This window comes from Delphinapterus leucas, unplaced genomic scaffold (genome assembly GCF_059928025.1).
Source record: "Delphinapterus leucas isolate spDelLeu-1000000601 "Yukka" unplaced genomic scaffold, BTC_Dleu_Yukka2 spDelLeu_asBTCV2_sq69, whole genome shotgun sequence".
NCBI classification, from domain to species: Eukaryota; Metazoa; Chordata; class Mammalia; order Artiodactyla; family Monodontidae; genus Delphinapterus; species Delphinapterus leucas.
Window position 1 is genome coordinate 734563 of NW_028322278.1, and position 21169 is coordinate 755731.

The 21169-nt window shown below is 40.0% G+C and overlaps 1 protein-coding gene across 1 annotated transcript in view; it reads left to right on the forward strand.

Moving 5' to 3' along the window:
* Nucleotides 1-2313: 2313 nt before the first annotated feature.
* LOC149743814 (uncharacterized) overlaps nt 2314-21169 on the forward strand; it is a 105945-nt gene continuing 87089 nt past the window's right edge. The window contains exons 1-3 of the mRNA XM_089906131.1: nt 2314-2391; nt 3749-4259; nt 10854-10944. Of these exons, the coding sequence (XP_089762257.1) occupies nt 2314-2391; nt 3749-4259; nt 10854-10944 (680 nt within the window). The remainder of the gene's footprint in view (nt 2392-3748; nt 4260-10853; nt 10945-21169) is intronic.

Genomic DNA, 21169 nt, shown 5'->3' on the forward strand with positions numbered 1-21169 from the left:
TTTCGCTCGGGTTGGATTTCCCGACCTGTAACCTGTCTCTGCGAGGGCATGGGGCGGAAGGCGTGGGGACTGTCCTCAAGCGGGGAGAAGCCACCCGCAGACGTGCCCCCAGGTGATTTGCTCTGGGCAGTTGTTTGCACCGTCTAAACTGCCTTTGCGATCCGGCCACTGGCAGGAGCCGGGCGATCAGCTTTCTACTCCTGCCAGCTCAGAGCCCGGAGGTGAGCTCATGCTAACTGCGAAACACAGTCGCTTTTTCTGCACCCACCCTGTGCCCATCCTTTCCCACGACCTCCCTAACGCAGCCCCCAACCCCAGTCCTGGGTTTTGAGGGCGATTCTCAGAGCCAGACAAGAAGGCGCCTGGAGGGAGGCAGTAGGGTGCGCTGAGCAAGGCCGGGCGGTCCTCTAGCTCCGGGTGCAGGCGGGCAACGGCGGAAGATGCGAGGTCGGCGGATCGAGCCAGCTGAGCCGTGGGCGGTGCTGCAGTGCTCTCTCACCGCCTGCTCCCGCAGCCTCGGCCCCACGGCTCCTGTGCCGCCCTAGGTATAGATGGATGGCTTCTGTATGAAGAAATTGAGTTTCAGGGTATGCGTGACTATGGGTTCTCTTGTTTCTCTGTCTTTCTTCCTGTGTGTCTCTCTCCTTGTGTCTCTTTCTCCCTGCTTTTTTTTTTTTTTTTGTCTCTCTGTTTTTATGTTCTCCCTTTCAATTTCTGCCTCTCTTTTCCTTCTCTACCCCTATCTCCAAGTTTTTTGTTCATCTCTGTCTTGAAGTGATCCTTTCCTAATGCACAGCTCTCTCCCTGCCTGGTAGGACCCAAGCTCAGTTAGTCCCTTCTCCAGATGTTCTGGCTGACCCTTATGCTCCCCGTAGCTAAAAAGTTGGCTCCCTCTCAAGTGCCTTTCCTGAAGCATGTTGGGTTTCTGGAGGGGACTCCTTGTGAGATTCAAGCTGTCACTACATCAGCACCCAGGGGTATGAAGTTTGTGTTTGTGCCAGAAGGAGGGGTGTCTGTCTAAAGCTGCAGCCTGGTATGGCCCCTCTGAGCCTCTGAGCATCCCTAGCACCTGTTGAGTATGTCACCTCTAGATGTTTGCAAGGCCAAAAGTGCTTCTGGGCAGCCTTCACTTTGAGGTAATGCTTTCAGGAAGAGCCTGGGTTGTTGTAAGCAAAACCCAGAAGCACTTCCTTTACCTCTGAGCTTAACCTAGAGAACCTGAGGAGGCAGCGCTGCAGGGAGGATGAGGCCAGAAGTCACCTGAGAACCACAGGCGCAACTCACCGTGTTTTTACTGGAGCTCTGGGGGTTGAAGGCACATTTGCTGTTTGACATTTTAAAAATTATTTTGGTGCCTTCACTTGGAGCTTGGGAGCTTGCAGATGGGCCTGCCTGTCGAAAAAAGAGTGAAATCTTAAAGTCAAGAGAGAGCTTGCAGACTAGGCTGAAGGATTGTGTTTGCTGAAAAAGATTCCAGGGGGAGCTGATTCCTTCTCTGGTGTGTGGATCTGAGGCACTTGCAAGAAAAGAGAACGCTTGCCTTATGCTTAGTTTCCCCGTTCCCTGGGCTGGGAAGGAAAGGAACTGAATGCCAGCATTAGCAGTGTGGGTTGGGACCAAAACCATTCAGAGAAAACTCTGTCATTTTCCTCTAATTTGCAAATTGCAGCTATTCATGTTGGATTGAACAGCTGAGGGAAAAGAGCCCCCAGTTTTCACCTGCATTTATTGAGAAGAGGCTGGTAGTAGGAGGGATGCACCAACTTGTAGCTTGTGCTGCAAGCTGGATATAAGCTTGGTGTGAGCATCCTGGTTAACCACTGCCCATGTTCAAATATACAGAGATAGATTCCAACAATCTCTTCCCGCAGCCTTATTTTTGCGTGTGATCTTAGAAGCTCCTGGCATGTAAGTCCAGTCCCCAGTTTCCCAGCCTCTGTAAACCTGCAAAATGAATAGAGAGAATAGTGGAACACAGACCCATTGTTCAAAGACACAGTCACTTTAGGGAAAGAGGAAAAGAACGGGTAGGTGAATCTTCTCTGGGATTGCAGGGTTCAGCTCAATGAAGACGGTCCTGTATAAAAGAAACTTCTCTAAATGGTTGAATTCTTAGCTCTCCAGAGATCTGAGTTTTCTTTTCCCCAGTCCCTGTGGGTTGCTGTGGGGAATGTGCCAAACCTATCATTTGAGATAAAAAGTTATGGTGAGGTAAGCTTCTAGGCTGGGGGAAGGAAGACTTAGTGACTGAAATGGGGGATGCTAAGCACTGGGGGGCAGGAAGGAAGAAGGAGCTAGTAATGGATGTAACAAATGCTGCAGCTGCCGGCAAAGCCTGGATTGAAGTTCCTTCCTGAAAATGAGGACCCGGGCAAGAATGACCACTCAGATGTAAACAGTGTCTCTGACTGGGAATTCTCATCTGCCTGCCGGTGGGCCAGAGCTGAGCAAGTCCTTTCTCTCCTCTGTATGCACACTGAATTGGTTAGTAAGTGACGTGTCAGAGGACAGGAATCATATTCAGTGGATCTTTCAAATCCAGGAGTTTGAGGCTAATGAAATTAGTGTGTGGCCAGGGCTCTGCCAACTAGAATTAAGTCACTGCAGCCACACTGCAATGCATTTTCAGCCTGAAGGGAGCATCAGGGAGGAATTTCGGGAGATTTGTTTCTGAGCCTGTACAAAATAATACTCATAATGCTAAGAAAGATTAAATGTAAATTAATATTGACTACGAGTAACATATTTAAAAAATAATCGCCGAGTGGGGGATGGCTTAAAGTGGAGAGATTATATAATATGGTGTCCAAAGAATAAATCTCCCCTGACCACTGTTTCATGGGCTATAAGTAAGATATATTACAATGGAAAGTAATGGGAACGTTTTTAGTCAAGGCTTCTCTGCTATTGACTTGAGAGCAAATACTCTGAGAGTATAAATTACTCTTGCTATGTGCTGACTCTGAATGAACAATATTTCGTGTGCAGTGACATGGTCTAAGCTATAGACTTGGAATTGAATGGCATCTGTTTCAATTGTTTTGTTCTCTCAAGAGCAACTAGATAGAAAAAAGTGGTCAATTTGACCCTTGTGGGAGCGTGTTGCAAATCTAAACCTGTGTCCCTCATACCATAAATGAAATACATTTGTAAATTTGTAAGTGTTTTCTTTCTGTTCATTGATGCTTGAGTATAATCTCAAACTTTGGGAGCAACATTTTATACATAAGTAGTTGGTTTTCTTCCTTTCTTCTTTCTCTTTCTCCTCTCTCTCCCTCTCTCTGTTTCTATCTCTCTCTCTTTCTCCATCTTATGTAGTTGGATAGAACTGGGCACCTAGGATGATGTGGTGTTACTATAGTGGGATTTTTTTTTTTAAAAAAACAACTCTAACTTACCCTTTTAAAAATTTCATAAATACAGGTGTCAGTGCCATTTGGAATAGTCTCTATAACAATTTCTGTCTCCACATTTACTGTGTTTCAGCAAATTTACCTAATAGATGGTGAGTGAGCAATTTTTAAAGGGGCATTTTTTAGAAGAGCGGAGAGGGAAGGAATAGAGACAGGCACATACTGTATTTGAAGTTACCTCCACGTGTATTTTATGTATGTATACCCATACAATTAAGAAGTCTTTGGATGTTTTATCTTCAAGAATAATTCAGATAATGGATTACTTGAATATCATAAACATTTAGGGTTTAACAGATTTGTTACATATAGACGTTGTATCATGGATTTAAAAGACCATAGCCAGCGGGCAGCGGCGGGCGGAGCGACCGAGGGGCGGCGCGGGCTGGGCGGCGGGTGCGGGGGTCCGTGCTTCCTCGCGGTGGAGGGCTGGGGTTCGCCGAAGACGCCGGGTTGCGCCGCGTTGCCAGGTTACCGAGCGCGTGCCCCGCGCCCGCTCTTCCGCCCGGGCCGCCCTCGGCGCCGCCTTAGCCGCGGTGCGGGCTGCGCGGGGCGCCGGTTCCGCGGAAGCCTGGGTCGGGCGCTGCGTGCGGGACTCTCGTCGCTCGTGGACGGGGCGCGAGCGCGCGGGGGACGTAGGGCGCCGACCTGGGCCTCCCCGGCGCTCCGGCTCCGCTCAGGGCGCCCGCTCAGGGGCCTCCGGCGCGAGGCCCCCTTTGTGGTCAAGATGGCGGCGCCCAGGCGGGCGGCGCCGAGGTGAGCTGGAGTCGGGCCCGGAGAGGGGCGAGTCTGCCACGCCCAGGACTTGGACCCCGGGCAGGTCTCCCGTCTCCCGCGGAGCGGCAGGTGAGTGGGCGCGGCCGCGCGTAGGTCCCTCTCGTGGGGTGGTCAGCTCTCCGTGCGTCCGCAGACTTCTGTCGTCTGATAGTCAGATCTGGGGTGGCCCAGGTTGGAGGCGAGGGTGCTTGATTGGGGAAACCTGAGGGGTTTAAGGACTCTATTGGGATCGTTTCAGACCCCAGCAAGAAGCTGAGCAAGTTTCCTCCTGACTCTCTTCCCGGCTAAGTTTTCTCCCTTCTCTGAAGGCGCCAGCTTTTCTGAATCACCTTGTTACCCGGGGGGATACAGTTGGTGGTTCTGACCGTGGAACGGAGGACCTGGCGCGGGGAAGCCTGAGCTGGTTCTAGTTACTTTGTTTGCAAAGCACTTGTTTTGTCTTTGGAATCTTTGTGTATGTTAACCAACGTTGGGAAGAGCCAGCGTTTTCTCCTCCAAAACACTGTGAGGGGTAACCTTATACGTAAGAAACAAGATGGCGTTCACATCCGTCTCTTTTCCAACCACTGAGTTTTGGTTGTGTTTCCTTTCTTTAAGTTTGTCTCGTTCTGAAGTGATAACAAACAAACAAAAAGACCATAGCCAATTACACAAAGTATACTCTAGTCTCAGTCCTGCCATTAATTAGCTTAAGTCATTTAATTTTTCTAGGCCTCATTTTTCTCGTGTGATGTTTTTTCTTTGAAAAAGTATAGTTTCTAGAAGTCTCTAATCTCTGTGTCATAGTTCAGCTTGGAGAAAACCTGTTCTTATCCAAACTCCATGACATTGTATTTCCAGCTCCAACTTTGGACTTTGAGTGAGTTGGGGGCAACTTTTTCAGGATATTTTCACACAGCTTTTTTAGTTAATACCAGTCTAGCTGACTTGTCATACTCAGACTTTCTTCCATATTCTTTTACCAGTGTGTTCCTTAGTCATATATATAAAGACTGTTGTGGGCAAAATGACCTCCTGGGTCAGCTTACTGCATGGTCATCGACACAGGGCAGGGAGTAAGATTCTGTGGATTTTACAGAAGCAGATACAGGTTTCATTATCCATGTCCTCTCCCCTTTCATCTTACAAAAACAGCAGGCTTTTCTTGGAGAACTGCCAGATAATGCCATCCTGCCTCCTCACGGGCCCCGGGGATGAACTCCAGTAAAGCAGGTGATTGGCTCATGGGTAGGCATCTGACCTCGGCTGAGTCTATCAGACTCCTCCCCAGGACTTTTCTCTCAGAGAAAAATGGAAGAATTGTCTTTTCTCTCTGGAATTTCTAAGCTGGGGAGATATGACTCTGGGACTCCCAGTGACCATCCAGCACAAGAAGAGACTTTCTGTAAAATAAAGTCTTGCAGAGGTAAGCAGGGCTGAGCGATGGAGAGAGAGCTGGAACCCTGCTGATACTCTGGAACTTGCAGATCCAACTGTATCTGAATATGGCTGCATCCCTGAATTTCTAGTACTTGTTTGTTGAGGTGGTTGTTGTTGTTTGGTTTTTGTTTTTAAATTTCCTTTGACTATTTTGAATTTGTTTTCAGTAATGTGCATTTGAAAGCATCATAGCTAAAAGAGCTAATTTCCTACATTAATGTCAGGTTTGCTGAGTGGCATTCCTTAAGTGAAAAATAATATCCGCTATTTTCTTTAAATAAAATCCTTCTAGCTCAGGTTTGAGATACTCAAAACTCTGCCTCCTACCCCCCTCTTTTCCAACATTTACTATATCACCTTGAAGCATTTGTGACCACATCTTTCCCATCTAGACGCAGTTGAGAGAGAGAGCAAAGACTTGTGATATAAACTGCAACCTATATGCCTCCTACCTGGAAGCTTTAGAACATACTTGATTCTTGTCATTAAAGCAAATCTTTTGTTGTTGTCTCCAGGACACAGAAGCATTTTCATGGCATAATGGAGTACAAAGTACATTAAGCCTAACTCTACTTCTCACCCTCTTTTACTTTAAATAGGCAGAAAAGAACAATCTCAAACACATTTTCCCAACAAATAAAATACATATACGATTATGTTTAGAAGACGTTTATGCAACACATAGTTAGACTGATTAATTAATGGACCTTTCGCCAACTGGCACAGTAAATATATATGTTCAATGTGCTTAATTAAAAAGAAGACAATAACATATTTTTACAGGTTAATTATCTGAGAAGAGTATTGTGCCAGCACACTTGATGCTACAGTATTTCATGTTTGACAGGTAATCTTCTTTCAATTATATTTACTGCTAAATGTTTCTTGGATCAAGCTATTAAATTATAAGGTCAAAAGTAAAATGATACGAAATTACAATGATAAAGGGACACATATCCCACTTTATGAGAATAGAAGTTCTAATTTCTTTTCAATACTACTAGTAGTGACCACAGTACTAATTTGAGCCCTTACTATGAGCCACTGTGCCCATATGCATTTAGTTCTTACAGTAGTTCTGCAAAGGGCATATAATAATCCACACTGCAAAGCTGAAGAAAGTGATTCTCATAGCTGAAAGTCACATAGCTGGTGAGTGGCAAAGTCTAGATTCAAACTTAGAGTCGTCTGACAATGCCCAGGTTGTTGACCACTATGTACACTGCTCAATTGTTGCACCAATAAAGAAGTGCTTGAAATAATTATAGATTTGCCTACCCTGAAACTGCAGTGATTTAAAGACATCAAAGTTGCCAGTTGCTTAACCACATCTACTTACAGTAAGAAATTACATTTTATTTCATTTCTAAAACAAGATTAATTCTGCAGGCCCATAGAAACTTGAGCACACAAATCCTACCTCCAAATGAAAGATGCTTGTTTTCCACTATTCAACAGATGGCCCTGTACAGAGGCAATAAATATATAGTAGAATTTTCATTCAAATAAATGAGAAGAGAGGTTTCTTCTTGTCCTGATTCAGTGCCCATCATTATGGATTATGATGGCTCTTCCCAAACTTTACTTCATTCACTCCACTCTTTCTACAAAACTCCAGTAATGGAATCCATCATTCAGATATATGTGCAAAGCGAAAGGACTGTATTAATACAGTTGCTGAAAGTCAAGTTGATAGAGCACGGGAAATACATCCTAATAAATGCAACATTAATGTTTGTGTGGGCCTTGGAGTTAGCGGTAGAAAACTTTTCAGTTTAATGGAATATTTTGCCTCTTGCTGTGGAAGTGTGGCTTAATAGTCTTGTAATTGGTCATTTACAGAATCCTCCATCTCTGGGTTTCATGCTTTCTTTACTCTGCAGCTGTTGATTCCTTCTCTTGTTCTGGATGGAAGATAGCAACGAAGCCACTTCAAAGGGCTCAGCCTGCCTTTTTGTGTTATTGTTTAGATGAAGATATTTCCATTTATTAAAGCACACTATTTAAACATTTTTATCATGTTTCAAAGTTGACTGTGTTCTGAAGGTATGAGCACAGGCAGACATAATGGGGGATGTTTTCCAGGAGAGAACATACCCTTATCAAAGGAATTATCAGAATTTTCATGTATGGATTGAGAATCAAATTCTGGAGTTAGACCTGAATTTAAATTCATACTCACAACTTATTACCAGTCTCATCTTGATCAAACGGTTACCACACTTCTCATCAATTTCCTTATCTTTGAAAGCGGAATAAGAGAAGTATGCCTGGTGGAGTTACACATAAAGCTCATCTGATAGAATATTCATAAGGATTTTGCACAAAATATACATGGATATATTTTAGCACCGAGTTTAGCATGCGATTCGTCTTCAATACATTTAAGAGCTATTATTTTATTATTATTATGCTATCGTTAAATATCACTATTACTTAAATGTCATTATTGCTAAAATTGCTGTAAAACTACCGCAATAACCCATGATGAATTCCCCTCTTCTGTTTCCTTTGTTTAAATGGAAAATATATATATAAATCTAGACAGAGAACACTTTAGTGATCCTATTCAGTGGAGTGAGAATTTCCATGGCACTGATTAAAACAAATCCTGAATTGCATGGACTTAAGATAGCAGAGAGGGGCTTCCCTGGTGGCGCAGTGGTTGAGAGTTTGTGACCCGATCCGGGAAGATCCCACATGCTGCGGAGCGGCTGGGCCTGTGAGCCATGGCTGCTGAGCCTGCGCGTCCGGAGCCTGTGCTCCGCAACGGGAGAGGCTGCAACAGTGAGAGGCCCGCGTACCGCAAAGAAGAAAAAAAAAAAGATAGCAGAGAGGCTAAGAGATTTGAAGTTAGACATCCCCAGGTGTGAATTCTACTGTGACCCTCTTCTAGCTCTAGAACCTTGAGGAAGTTACTTAAACTTTCTGAGCTTCACTACTAGTTTCCTCATCTGTATCTTTTTCAGGACTATTTATCAAGCATCTTCCTGTTCTCTATGCTTGGACGTATCAATGAATAAATCAGACAAGAGCCTTTGCCTGCGTGCTCCTTCTTGCATGCTTTCTCCCTCCTTACACTCTCGTGTGGAAACGGATGTTATAAATAAATTCTGTGCTTTGTCACAAGTTGACGGGCGCTGGGGGATAAGGAAAAGGATGTGAAGCTCACTGAAGAGGCTTGGGTTGGGAGTGCTGGAGGAGTGTACAGGTAGGTTCCGATTTTAAATAGGGTAGTCAGGGTGGATTTTATAAGTTGACATTTGAGCAAAGACTTGAAGTGAGGGAGTTGTCAGAATGTATGATGGGGAGACCACTCCCTGGGAGCAAGAATAACCAGTCCCCAAACTCTAAGGCAGAAATATGCCGGGCAGCTTGGAGGAATATCAAGGAGGCCACCCTGGCTGACTTAGTCAGTGGGGAGGAAGAGACAGCAGGAGGGCTGGAGGTCGGATATGTGATGGGTTGGATTGGGTAAGTCCTGGGAGGCCATCACATGCATTGTGTCTTTTACTCTAAATGTAGGCAGCCAGGGGCAGGATTTTAGCCGAGGTGTGGTATGAACTGTCTCTTGTTTGAAAAGCATAACTCTATCTGTGGCCTTGAGGATGTGGGGAGAGAGTGGAGTCAGGGAGAATCTCGGGAGGCAACTACAGGATCCTCGAGGTCTATGCTGGTGGCCTGCACCAAGCTGCTAGCGGCTGGTAATTCTCAGAAGTGGCACATTGGGAAGGTTGTGACAGCATTTCGTGGTAGATTGAATGCAAGAATGGAAAGGAAGAGGGAGTCAAGGGTGAATTCGAGATTTAGGGCCTGGGAAACTGGAAAGGTGTGGTTACTGTCACCCAAGATGGAAAAAGTTTGGGGTAGAGCATGTTTGGGGGATTAAAGACCAGTTTTGGAGGTATAAGATTTGAGATGTTTTCGTGACGTCCAAGTAGAGATGCTGAGTACACAGTTGGATACACAAGTCTGCAGTTCTGAAGAAAGGTCTGAACTAGAGATACACTTTAATACAATGGAGATATTAAGAATAATGACATGGAAGCGCTATTTTAAAGATAAAATGAAGTCATGCAATTAGCACTCTGTCTTCTCAAAACATTGAATAACTGTTAGCTAAAATAATTACCTGAAATGAAAAAATACCTATAGTTTGTTGTTTGCAGTAAAAGTGAATAAAATGTCACAATTATTTTAATAGTATTTGTGACACAGTAGTTTTAGTTAAGACACCATGACTACAAACATTTACAAGAAACCTTTCCGTCTCCTACTTTTCACTCTGATAGGGTACTTGGAACCATATTTTGTAAGGTTTAAGTTAGTTGCCATAGGGTACCTCTTTAATTAGAAGTAATTCTGAACTTTCTAGTTCCATGCAGTTTTGTATACATATATGTATAATTATTATTTTATGATTTATCAAACTCAGTTGAAAATTTGCATCACTGATATACATTAGAATTTAAGCATTTACCCAGGTATTCAAGGGAAAAAATGTACTTGTCTTGTAATTTCCATAGGGGAAATTACACATCTTCCCTTCACTTTGCAATTGAAAACATGGCAGGGGAAATACTTGTAATTTCCTTAGGGGAAATTACACATCTTCCCTTCACTTTGCAATTGAATTTGCAATTGAATGCAGGGGAAATACTATCTTACTGGTCTTTGAGTTCCCCTTAGCTATCTGCAAGTCCTTAAACAGCCTTTGTGGCTTAACCAAAATTCTCTTCCATCTTCATTCCGCTAACAGATATTGGTCTAAGCATGTGCTTATACTAAAAAATGCATGACCACGTTGTCTCTACACATCTATAATTTTATGTTAACACTATCATTATGTAAGCTATACTTGAATTGTAATTATAACAGATTTTATGTCAACACACATCCATTTCTAGTGTTCATCTGGTGTTCAGGGGGAGAGCAGCATGTCGTAAATTTTATCAAAATATAACATCTGAAGAATAGAACAGAGGGTAATTGTGTAATTCTGTATTCACTCTAATTAAGTTCAGTGGAGTTGGCATAATAGAATTAAGGTGAAAAAAAAAAAAGACATTGAGGTACCATGGCTCCCTCTCCTAACACACCCTTTTTATATCCGAGAGCAGAGACTCAGCACCTTTCTGTACAGAAATGGAGACAGGAAGAGGCCAGAGGATGAATGACAGGCACGAATGAGGTGGAACTTTGAAGAGCAACATGGAAATGAAATAATTCTTTTGTATTTGGTAGGTGGGGAAAATGTACCAGCGTGTATGCCTACTGGGACCACGTTTTCCAGAACAGTTAATCCCAGTGTCAACTATGCTGTCCCACCTTCCTCGTAAGTAGGAACATACTGTTACTTGAATCTTTGCTTCCTGTTTCTTGATACCTGGTTGAGAAGATTATCACAAGAACTGCATCTTGTTAGCAAATACACTGTTTTGAAATGATTGACACTCACTGAAGAGTGGCAACTCCAAGCTTGCTCTCTCTTGATCTTGGAGTATTTAAGTCTGGAGTGCAGGAGTGGGTTATGGGGAAAGACCATTGGAATTCTTATGTCTTCAGCATAATGGTTATAGCATAATGGTTAGGAGTGTAGGTGCTGGTTCCAATCTCTGCTTTCCACTTGCTAACCATATGAGCTTGGGCAATTTACCTGATTACCTGAACCTCAATACTCCTGCCTATAAAATGATGTTAATAATATTTCATCCCCATAGACTTGTTTTCAATGTTAAAATGAAGTCACTTACACCAAGCACTTAATACAATGCCTAGAGCATAGTAAAGTCTATTATTATTACTATTACTACTACTACTATTATTATTATTACTATCACGATGCCAGGTGCTATTTTTCCTATGCCTTATTCCATTATCTTCTGCCCTGTTCCCCCATTTCTGTCTTGTTTCTGTACAAGGGTAGGTTTGTCACAGAGCATTTTCTTTCCCTAGTGTCTGACTCTTAGTCATCAAGGTGACTGGTCCACGACCCCGGCATTCATTGCTGCTCGTTGAAGCAACCCATTTTGAGAAGGGGAGTTGGATATTGATGCCAAGTTGGGTCAAGGAGAGAGAATTTTCTCTCTTCTGCACTCAGAGAGCTAAGTGAAATATTCAGGCCTCAGAAGGAGAATCAGGCAAAGGGCAACATGCTTAATTTCATACCTTAGTGATTAAGAACAAGTCAGACAGGCTGGATTTGAACTCATTTCCGTCATGTACTGACAACGGGATCTTAGGTGCTTTTGTAACCCGTCTGAGGCTCAGTCAACATCTGAAAGAGACGAATAACATTATCAGAACCTAGTGTATAGCCTCGTTGTAATAAGTGAGTAAATCCTTTTAAAACGTTCAGCACGTTGTTTGGCATATAAACACTTAATAAAATTTAGCTTCTTTGACTACTACCGCTGCTAATATTATTAAGTAGCTGAGCAGATCCGAGGCCCATTTTTTTCTTAGATTGCACATAATCATTTGGACAACCAGCTCACATTGATCAACCGTTGCTTATATATAAACCCCCATGAACCCAAAGGTGCTTTAACTCTCTCCCAGTCAGAGCCTGTTCTGGGGGCAGAAGCAACACCGGCACTACCCCCGTCATCTTTGCCTTTATTGTCACTACACTCGCCTGCCGTACTGAGCACTTTCTGTTTGCCAGGCACCAAATTTAGCCCTGCGTATGCACTATATTATGTAGTTCTCACACTCCACTCAGGTGGGAGACATTATCATCATCCCCAGTTTTCAGGTAAAGACGCTGAGGTGTTGGAAAGGTAAGAAACTTGACCCACAGCAAGAGATGGAGCCGGAGTATTCAAACCCTTCTCTCTGACCTCAAGAACCCTTAAATATTAGCATACTACTACATCCTGGTAAGAAAATCTGCTTCCAGCCACTCTGGTGAGAGTAGAAATGATTCTCAGTCCCCACATTCCTCTATTGCCCATGCCACCCTAGCCTCAGGACTAGGGGGGAAAGGAAGTGATCTCTTCAAAGAGCAGCCAAAGGGAACCTACTCCCTTCTGCCTTTTCGTAATCAACTAACCAATATTTTATTTCCTTCTTAAGAGTCCCCACATGTTCCTTTTGGTACTTAGCTTGGCCTTTTAGAATTCTGACATTCTGTACGTGACTCATCCACTGTATTTCATGTTAATTTATTGAGGTCAAGTATAGGGTCTTACTCATCCTGAAGTCCAGTTATCCCCTGTCACATCTAACTCTGTTCTCTTCTTCTTGTAGGACATCTGCAGGTATTTATTTGAATTTTGTTGAATTGTTCTCATCAATAGTACATTAAAAGTTATACAGAAAGTGCTTTCTTATAAGGAAAACCATCTAAATAGATTTCTAGCTCTTTACTTTTTATAGCACTATTGTAGAGATTTTAGATCTCCAGGTAATACTTTTTAGATTGAGTTCTTCATATCATCTTATTTTTACATATAATGATAAATCTGAATTTTCTCTATCAAACCTCCGAGACTTCACTGGCTTGTAACTTAGCTTGTTGATTATGTGTTGTTGACTTTTCCATTTACAATGATATTTGATCCTGGTAAGGATGGGGCTGGGTGGGAAGGTACATCTTAGGGCCATAAATTGGTTTTGTAGAGAACTAACATAAAGATCTAAAGCCTCATCATATTTCTGCAGAACTCATGAATCATTTTATTATAATTCCATTCATTCAGGGAGTATAAAACCATTTTCCAATTGTTATTCCTAATTTGTTCATCTTCTCTTCCTTAGTCTTAGTGAGAAGAGAGCAGGCTGAATGGAAGAAAGTCATTATGACCACTGGGGCCCCTAGGGTAGGCATCAGTCCCAGAGTTTTGTTTTCATCTCTCCGCTATTAATATTGGCTAATGTCTTGAGTGCTTACTTGGTGCAAATTACTTAGCCGACCATGGCAAATGGATTGTGTCATTTCATCCCCTGCTAGTCATACAATTAATGTATGTATTATTATGATATCCCATAATGCATACATGGAACAGAGCCTCAGAAGTAGTTATTTGCTCACCAAAATATGGTAGATGTGGAATTTGGACTCAGGTCTGATAGACTCCTAAATCACTCCTAGTGATTTTTACCACTAAATTAAAGTTGTATACCTCTGGAGAGTAGATAGTTTCTAAAATTTCCTCAGCTCTAACGTTTTATAATTAAATTTTTGTCTGATGGCAAGCTTAACAGTTAAGATGGGTAGGAAGGAATGCCAGCCTGTTGAATGGAATTTCCCTGAAATAAGCCTGTTTTATGACACCAGTTCACTCATTCATTCACTCAGCATGTATTGAATGTTTGCTCTGTGCAAAGGCATTTTAGGCATCACAGTGGAGTGAGCGCCCCTTCCATAGACTCTCCTGCAGCACTCAGAGAAGTCTTGGACTGGTTTGCCTGTTATGGAATGGGGCTTGGTGATAGAAGCCTGGTTTGTCCTCCACTGATATAACTAAGACATACTCATATGAGTTTATAGGCATCTTGAAGCCGTGGGATAGTAACACACATGAATCTTACCATTTTTGCCTGGGATTAATGATATAAAGGCTTTGGATTTGGGTATGGAAAATGGGTGCAGTTATGGGCGTGTTGGTTCTACATATATATGGACATCACGTGTCATCAGCCTGCAGCTACCTGCCATTCCTCACTACTTCTTTTCACAAACCAAACAAGTACCTTCTTATCTCTCCTGTGGATAAGCTCTTGACAGTGGCACTAGGGCCTCCCTCAATAAGTACATCATTGGCTAAACCAGTGCTTTCTCAGATATGCTCATTGAACAGCCCTTAAGGTGGATTGACATTCCACTGCCTAGAATAGAATATGGTGTTCTTTAGAAATCGGGGGGAAAAAATAGGCCACCAGATGTACTTTCTTTACTTTAAATTGTTTATATATATATATATATATATATATATATATGAACAATTGTTATATATGTGTATGTATACTTGTTCATATATATGAATGATTTAAAATTGAAGATATATATATATACACACACATATATATATGTATATTTAAATTTTGGCTTCTGTTAGCAAGTAGTAAATTAAATGATTAGCAGATCCATACTGCAGGGAAATAACCAATCAGATTTCATTCAATAGCTTGCTTTTTTGTAGATTTATGGTTGTGATTTTATATCTGCAGGTATGTTTGCTGAAGAAAATATTTCTACCACTTTACGCAAAATTAAATTCATTTAATACCAATGCGGCATGTCTCAAATGTCTTAATACAGTTTTAATCTTTAATCGCATCAGAAGTATGGAATTAGAAACATACCCCAAAATCATTTGAAGATATAATTACTTTCATTTCCCTTATACTTTTGAGACTTTTGAAAAATAAGTATTTAGTTGTACTTATCTGTTTCTGTCTCTCTAAGGATAGCAAACACTGAAACACAATTATTTTTAAAAGTCAATATTAAAAGTATATTGTCCAAGATGATCAAAACTAAGGAAGTGGCAAAGAAATTCAAAAATTTAAACTTTCAAAGGGTGCTTTTTTTGTGAATGTGTAGTACTTGTTCTTCTGAAGGAATTAATCTTTTTAAAAATTTAATTAACTTATTTTTTATTGAAGTATACTTGGTTTACAGCATTGTGTTAATTACTGCTGTCCAGCAAAGTGACTCTGTTATACATATGTATATACATTCTTTTTCATATTCTTTTCCATTATGGTTTATCACAGGATATTGAATATAGTTCCCTGTGCTATATAGTAGGACCTTGTTGTTTAGCCAATCTATATATACCAGTTTGCATCTGCTAATCCCAAACTCCCAGTTCATCCCTCTCCCACCTGCTTCCCCCTTGGCAGCCACCAGTCTATTCTCTATGTCTCTGATTCTGTTTCTGTTTCATAGATAGGTTCATTTGTGTCATATTTTAGATTCCACATATAAGTGGTATCATGGCATTTGTCTTTCTCTTTCTGACTTACTTTGCTTAGTATGATAATCTCTAGTTGCATCCATGTTGCTGCTGCAAACGGCGTTATTTCATTCTTTTTTTTATGGCTGAGTAGTATTTCATTGTATATATGTACCACATCGTCTTTATCCATTCATCTGTTGATGGACATTTAGGTTGTTTCCATGTCTTGGCTATTGTGAATATTGCTGCTGTGAAGATCAGGGTGAATGTGTCTTTTTGAATTATAGTTTGGTCTGGATATACGCCCAGGAGTGGGATTGCTGGATCATGTGGTAGGTCTATTTTTAGTTTTCTGAGGAACCTCCATACTGTTTTCCACAGTGGCTGCACCAACTTACATTCCCACCAACAGTGTTGTAGGAGGGTTCCCTTTTCTCCACACCCTCTCCAGCATATGTTATTTGTAGACTTTTTAATGATGGCCATTCTGACTGGTGTGAGGTGGTACCTCATGGTAGTTTTGATTTGCATTTCTTTAATAATTGGCAGTGTTGAGCATCTTTTCATGTGCCTATTGGCCATCTGTATTTCTTCTTTGGAGAAATGTCTCTTTAAGTCTTCTGCCTATTTTTTTGATTGGGTTGTTTGCTTCTGTTGTCATCAAGTTGTATGAGCTGTTTGTGTATTTTGGAAATTAAGCCCTTGCTGGTCGCATCATTTGCAAATATTTTCTCCCATTCTGTAGGTAGTCTTTTCATTTTGTTTATGGTTTCCTTTGCTGTGCAAAAGCTTGTAAGTTTGATTCTGTCCCCTTTGTTTATTTTCATTTTTATTTCTATTGTCTTGGGAGACTGACCTAAGAAAACATCGGTATGATTTATGTCAGAGAATATTTTGCCTGTGTTCTCTTCTAGAAGTTTTATGGTGTCATGTCTTATGTTTAAGTCTTTAAGACATTTTGAGTTTATTTTCGTGTGTAGATAGGTTCATTTGTGAAAGGATGTGTTCTAACTTCACTGGTTTATATAAGGCTGTCCAACTTTACCAACACCACTTGCGGAAGAGACTGTCTCTTTCCCATTATATATTCTTGCCTCCTTTGTCAAAGATTAATTGTCAAAGATTAAGTGAGGTGTGTGGGTTTATTTCTGGGCTCTGTATTCTGTTCCATTGATCCATATGTCTGTTTTTGTGCCAATACCACGCTGTTTTGATTACTGTGACTTTGGAGTACTGTCTGAGTCTGGGGTGGCTATGCCTCCAACGTTGTTCTTTTTCTTCAGGATTGCTTTGGCAATTCTGGGTCTTTTATGGTTCTGTATGAATTTTAGGATTATTTGTTCTAATTGTGTGAAAAATGTCATGGGTAATTTGATAGGGATCGCGTTAAATCTGTAGATTGCTTTGGGTAGTATGAGCATTTTAACAATATTAGTTCCTCCAACCCAAGAACATGAGATGTCTTTCCATTTCTTTGAATCATCTTCACTTTCCTTTATTAATGTCTTACAGTTCTCAGCGTATAAGTCTTTTGCCTTCTTGGTGAGGTTTATTCCTAAGTATTTATTTTGGGGGTTGTGATTTTAAAAGGCATTGTTTTTTTACGTTCCCTTTCCGATATTTCATTGTTGCCATAAAGAAATGCCACCAATTTCTGTATGTTAATCTTGTATTCTGCTACCTTGCTGAATTCGTTTATCAGTTGTAGTAGTTTTCATGTAGAGTCTTTAGGGTTCTCTATATATAGAATCATATCATCTGCATCTAATGACAATTTTACCTCTTCCTGAAGGAATTAATCTTGACGTTCTACTAAGACTTTTGGGATACCTGTTTTAATGAGCCATTACTTCCTGCCTGAGATTGCACTATGCACCAGAGATTCTAGAATTAGCATAATAAAACTAATAATGCAAACAACAGCAACAAATCTTCACAAACCTTCCTTGCAAGGAGGTAAAGTCCACTGGAAAAACAGACAAGTGAAACACACATTCAAAATGGCAGTGATTCTCAAACATTTATGTGCTGAAAAATCATGACAAGCATGATAACCAGGGCAATTACTAGACCCCCTTCTCCAGCTGGTCAGGTGTAAGGTCCTGTAACTCAATTTTTGGTGAATGCCTCCAGGAGAGTCTGAGACAGATGTTCTCAGTTGTCGTCAACCTTTAGTGTGCATCAGTGTGCATATCTAACTTTTCTTGGTTGACACTGGGGTCACCCTTCTCCCTGCCAGCCTGTAGCTCTCACTTCAAGGAGCTCAGCTGGTGGTCCACTCTATTGCAGGCTATTCTACAAGTTCCGGACGCCAAGGGAGATTGTCCTCTTGCTGACCCTTCTTCATGGCCCTCCAACCCAGACTTACTTATCCAAGAGCCATATTTAACTCCTTTCAGCAGCCACTCTTCCAAGAAAAGGAGCAGCAAAAGTCCACAGTTCCCAGGCAGAGACCTGTGAGGAGAAGACTTGAAGGTAGGGGAGGGGCAGAGGGGTGAAGATAGAGGATATTTCCCTTGAACTCCTGCAAGTCATGACTAAAGTAGCTCTTTGTGGCATTGGATTTGCTTTAAACAATTAAAAATCAGACTATTGACTAGCACACAAATATTTATAAAATATACAAATAAAACTATTGATATCTTTGAAGCCCATTTTTAAACAAAAGGAACATTTTTAAATGTGCCAGGATATAAATTATGGGTACCTCAGGATTATTATAACTTTTCTATAACATTTTATTAGATCTTTATGGTGTTTTTAAAAATGTTGGCCACTGATACTTGAAATTTGATAGGTATTTATAAAGTTTCCTCAAAGGATTCTTATGACAGCTAAATTTTTTGACTATTTAGACAGACACTTTTGGCTGGCTACTCGGTAAAGTACCACGTGCTGTGATTATTACTTTTTGTGCTTTCCAAGTCAACACCCAGATGCCTGTGAACCTGACCTGCACAGAGTAGTTATTTTGGTTCTTTAAACTGCCTGCCAGACGGTTGCAGTAGCTTTTTCATATGGGCAGATGGCCACTCCAGAACAAATCAAAATATAATATTTGGTCTCTGAACTTACTTCTGAATTCAAATCTTTGAATATGAATGCTAACTCAGATTGAATTTTGGGTTTGACTAATTGTTTTGATGTTCTTAGGCAGTTTTCATGAAACATATTTGATCAAATAACTTAATATGGACTTCACTTCTTATTAGTTGTATAATGTCCCTTCTGGTGTGTTAAATGCAATAAAAATTTGAGCATATATACTAATATGTAGCTCCTACCCAGCATATGATGAACAAAATATGTATTAACAAGAGACATCAATCCATTTCTGAGGTTATGCACGTAGTTTACTGTTGAAATGCGGTAAAACTTTAAAATTTGTAATTTCTGGTCAGAGTTTATGAGAAACATGAATATGAGCAAGATAGGTAAATTTAGTGTTTTTTTAACAAGGTAGGTATGGCACAGACTTCAAACTATAACACAGATTTCAAGCAAACAAGGGTAATTACATTGATTTAAGCAGTTCTTTCCCATTTATTCATATATTTTTTGTCTTAATTCAGACCTAGCTTAATTCACCCCTCCCTCCCTCCCTCCCTCCCTCCTTTCCTCCCTCTCTCCCTTCCTTCCTTCCTTCCTTCCTTCCTTCCTTCCTTCCTTCCTTCCTTCCTTCCTTCCTTCCATCTTTCCTTCCCTTTCTTCTGTTCTGCCTTTCTTTCTCCTATCTCTTTAAACTGCAGTCCTGAGTAAAATGGATGGTTTCAGATTAACCTAATTAATTACAACTAAATAGCCACTTATGTCATTAACCCAGGATACTTCCCTGGGCTACTCAGATCGAAATGTAGGTTTCATATTTTCAATGGAACAATGTTTGTTAGAAAATATATTTCCTATTATAATCTTTATAATGAGAAAAATGCTAATTAAAACCAAAACCATTAGTCACCTGTAAGATTTGAAATATATGAAAAGTTTGATAACACTCTGTTGGTGAGGCTAAGGAGGAAAAAGCAGTCTAATATCTTGTTTTTCAAAATGTAAAATGGGACAACATCCATGGAGAAGATTTTATCAATATCTAACAAAATCATAGCTGTATTTGGCCTTTGATCTATCAATCCCTCTTCCAGGAATCTGTTCCAAAGATCCAAAAAATGACATGTATCAAATGTTCTTCAATGTAACATTATTGGTACTAGTAACAAAATTGAAATCACCCTCAAAATCCAAAATTCTAACACCAAAATCCAACAGTTATATAAACTGCAATATATCTACACAGTGGATTACTATGTACTTGCGCAAAGCAGTTGGGAAGATCTCTACAAAATGGATTAAATGGATTATATATTGTATATTTTGGAGTATAAATTGTTAAGTGATAAAAGGAAGTTGCAGAAAACTGTGTATAGTATGTCACCTTTTGTGTAAGATACCCTCCCTTCCTTCCTTCCTTCTTTCCATCCTTCCTTCCACCCCTTTCTCTCTCTTTCATCTCTGTTTCTTTTCTTTATTATTTCACAGTTTGTGCTTTTTTTTTATATTTGCAAAAATAAATAAGGGAAGGAGAGAAGAAAAACTCATAAAAATTGTTCCCTATAAGGTAACTGTCTCTCCATTCTTAAAAGTGAGACGTTGAAATCGTCTACTATTATTGCACTTCTGTCTATTTTTCTAGTCAATTCTGCCAGTGTTTGTTTTATATATTTAGGTGCTCTGATGTTGCATGAATATATATTTGTAATTGTTATATCTTCCTGGTGATTTGACCTTTTATCATTATATAATGTCCTACTTTGTTTTTGTGATAGTTTTTTGTTCAAATTGACAGTAAATTTTAAGCATAATTAACTGTCATTAGCACAAATTCATGAACTGTATCTTCGCTTTTCTCATTTTTTGAAACCTTATATTTATAATCATAGTTATTTATATTTGATAAATAAAATTATTTATAAAGAATTCAAGTTATAAGTAAATGGAAATGTATCATTCAATTTTTGTTTTCTTGCTAGTGGAGGACATTAAGGAAAACTAAGATTTTTAATTCATAAATATGGTAATAAAATTGAACATGTATTTAAAGTATTGAAATAGTATAACTGAAGAATAAAAGAAACATTATAATAAATGCTTTATTATCATTAATGTTAAATTCTTTTGATTACTGATTTTAATTGAAGATTTTAAAAATACACTAAAAAAATAAAAATACATTATAAATATATTTGCATTATAAATCTATATTTAAAACTTGTAAATGTTGATAGAACTAATTGTCCTGTTGAATAATGGAACAGAGTTCCTCATCTAATTATTTAATTTTTATGATCCTTGTGAAATAACAGTTAACTATTTGAAACGTGCTATTCATTTTTGTATGTGTTTTACAGAAAGAAATTGTATTCTGTCATAGCTTACATTTCTAAATTCAAAAAGGCAAATATTTCAAGGCCTTTATTATCTTGATCATTTTGACACATTTAAAAATCATCCAATTTTAACAAAGATGTCCTTACCAGGAAATGGTAAGTTCTACTGACAAGTTAAAACAAATGATCAATTATTATTTTTAATTATATTTGTTGCTGGGAAAAAGAAATTGTAGAAAACTAGTCAGAGAAGAAGGATTATATCCTT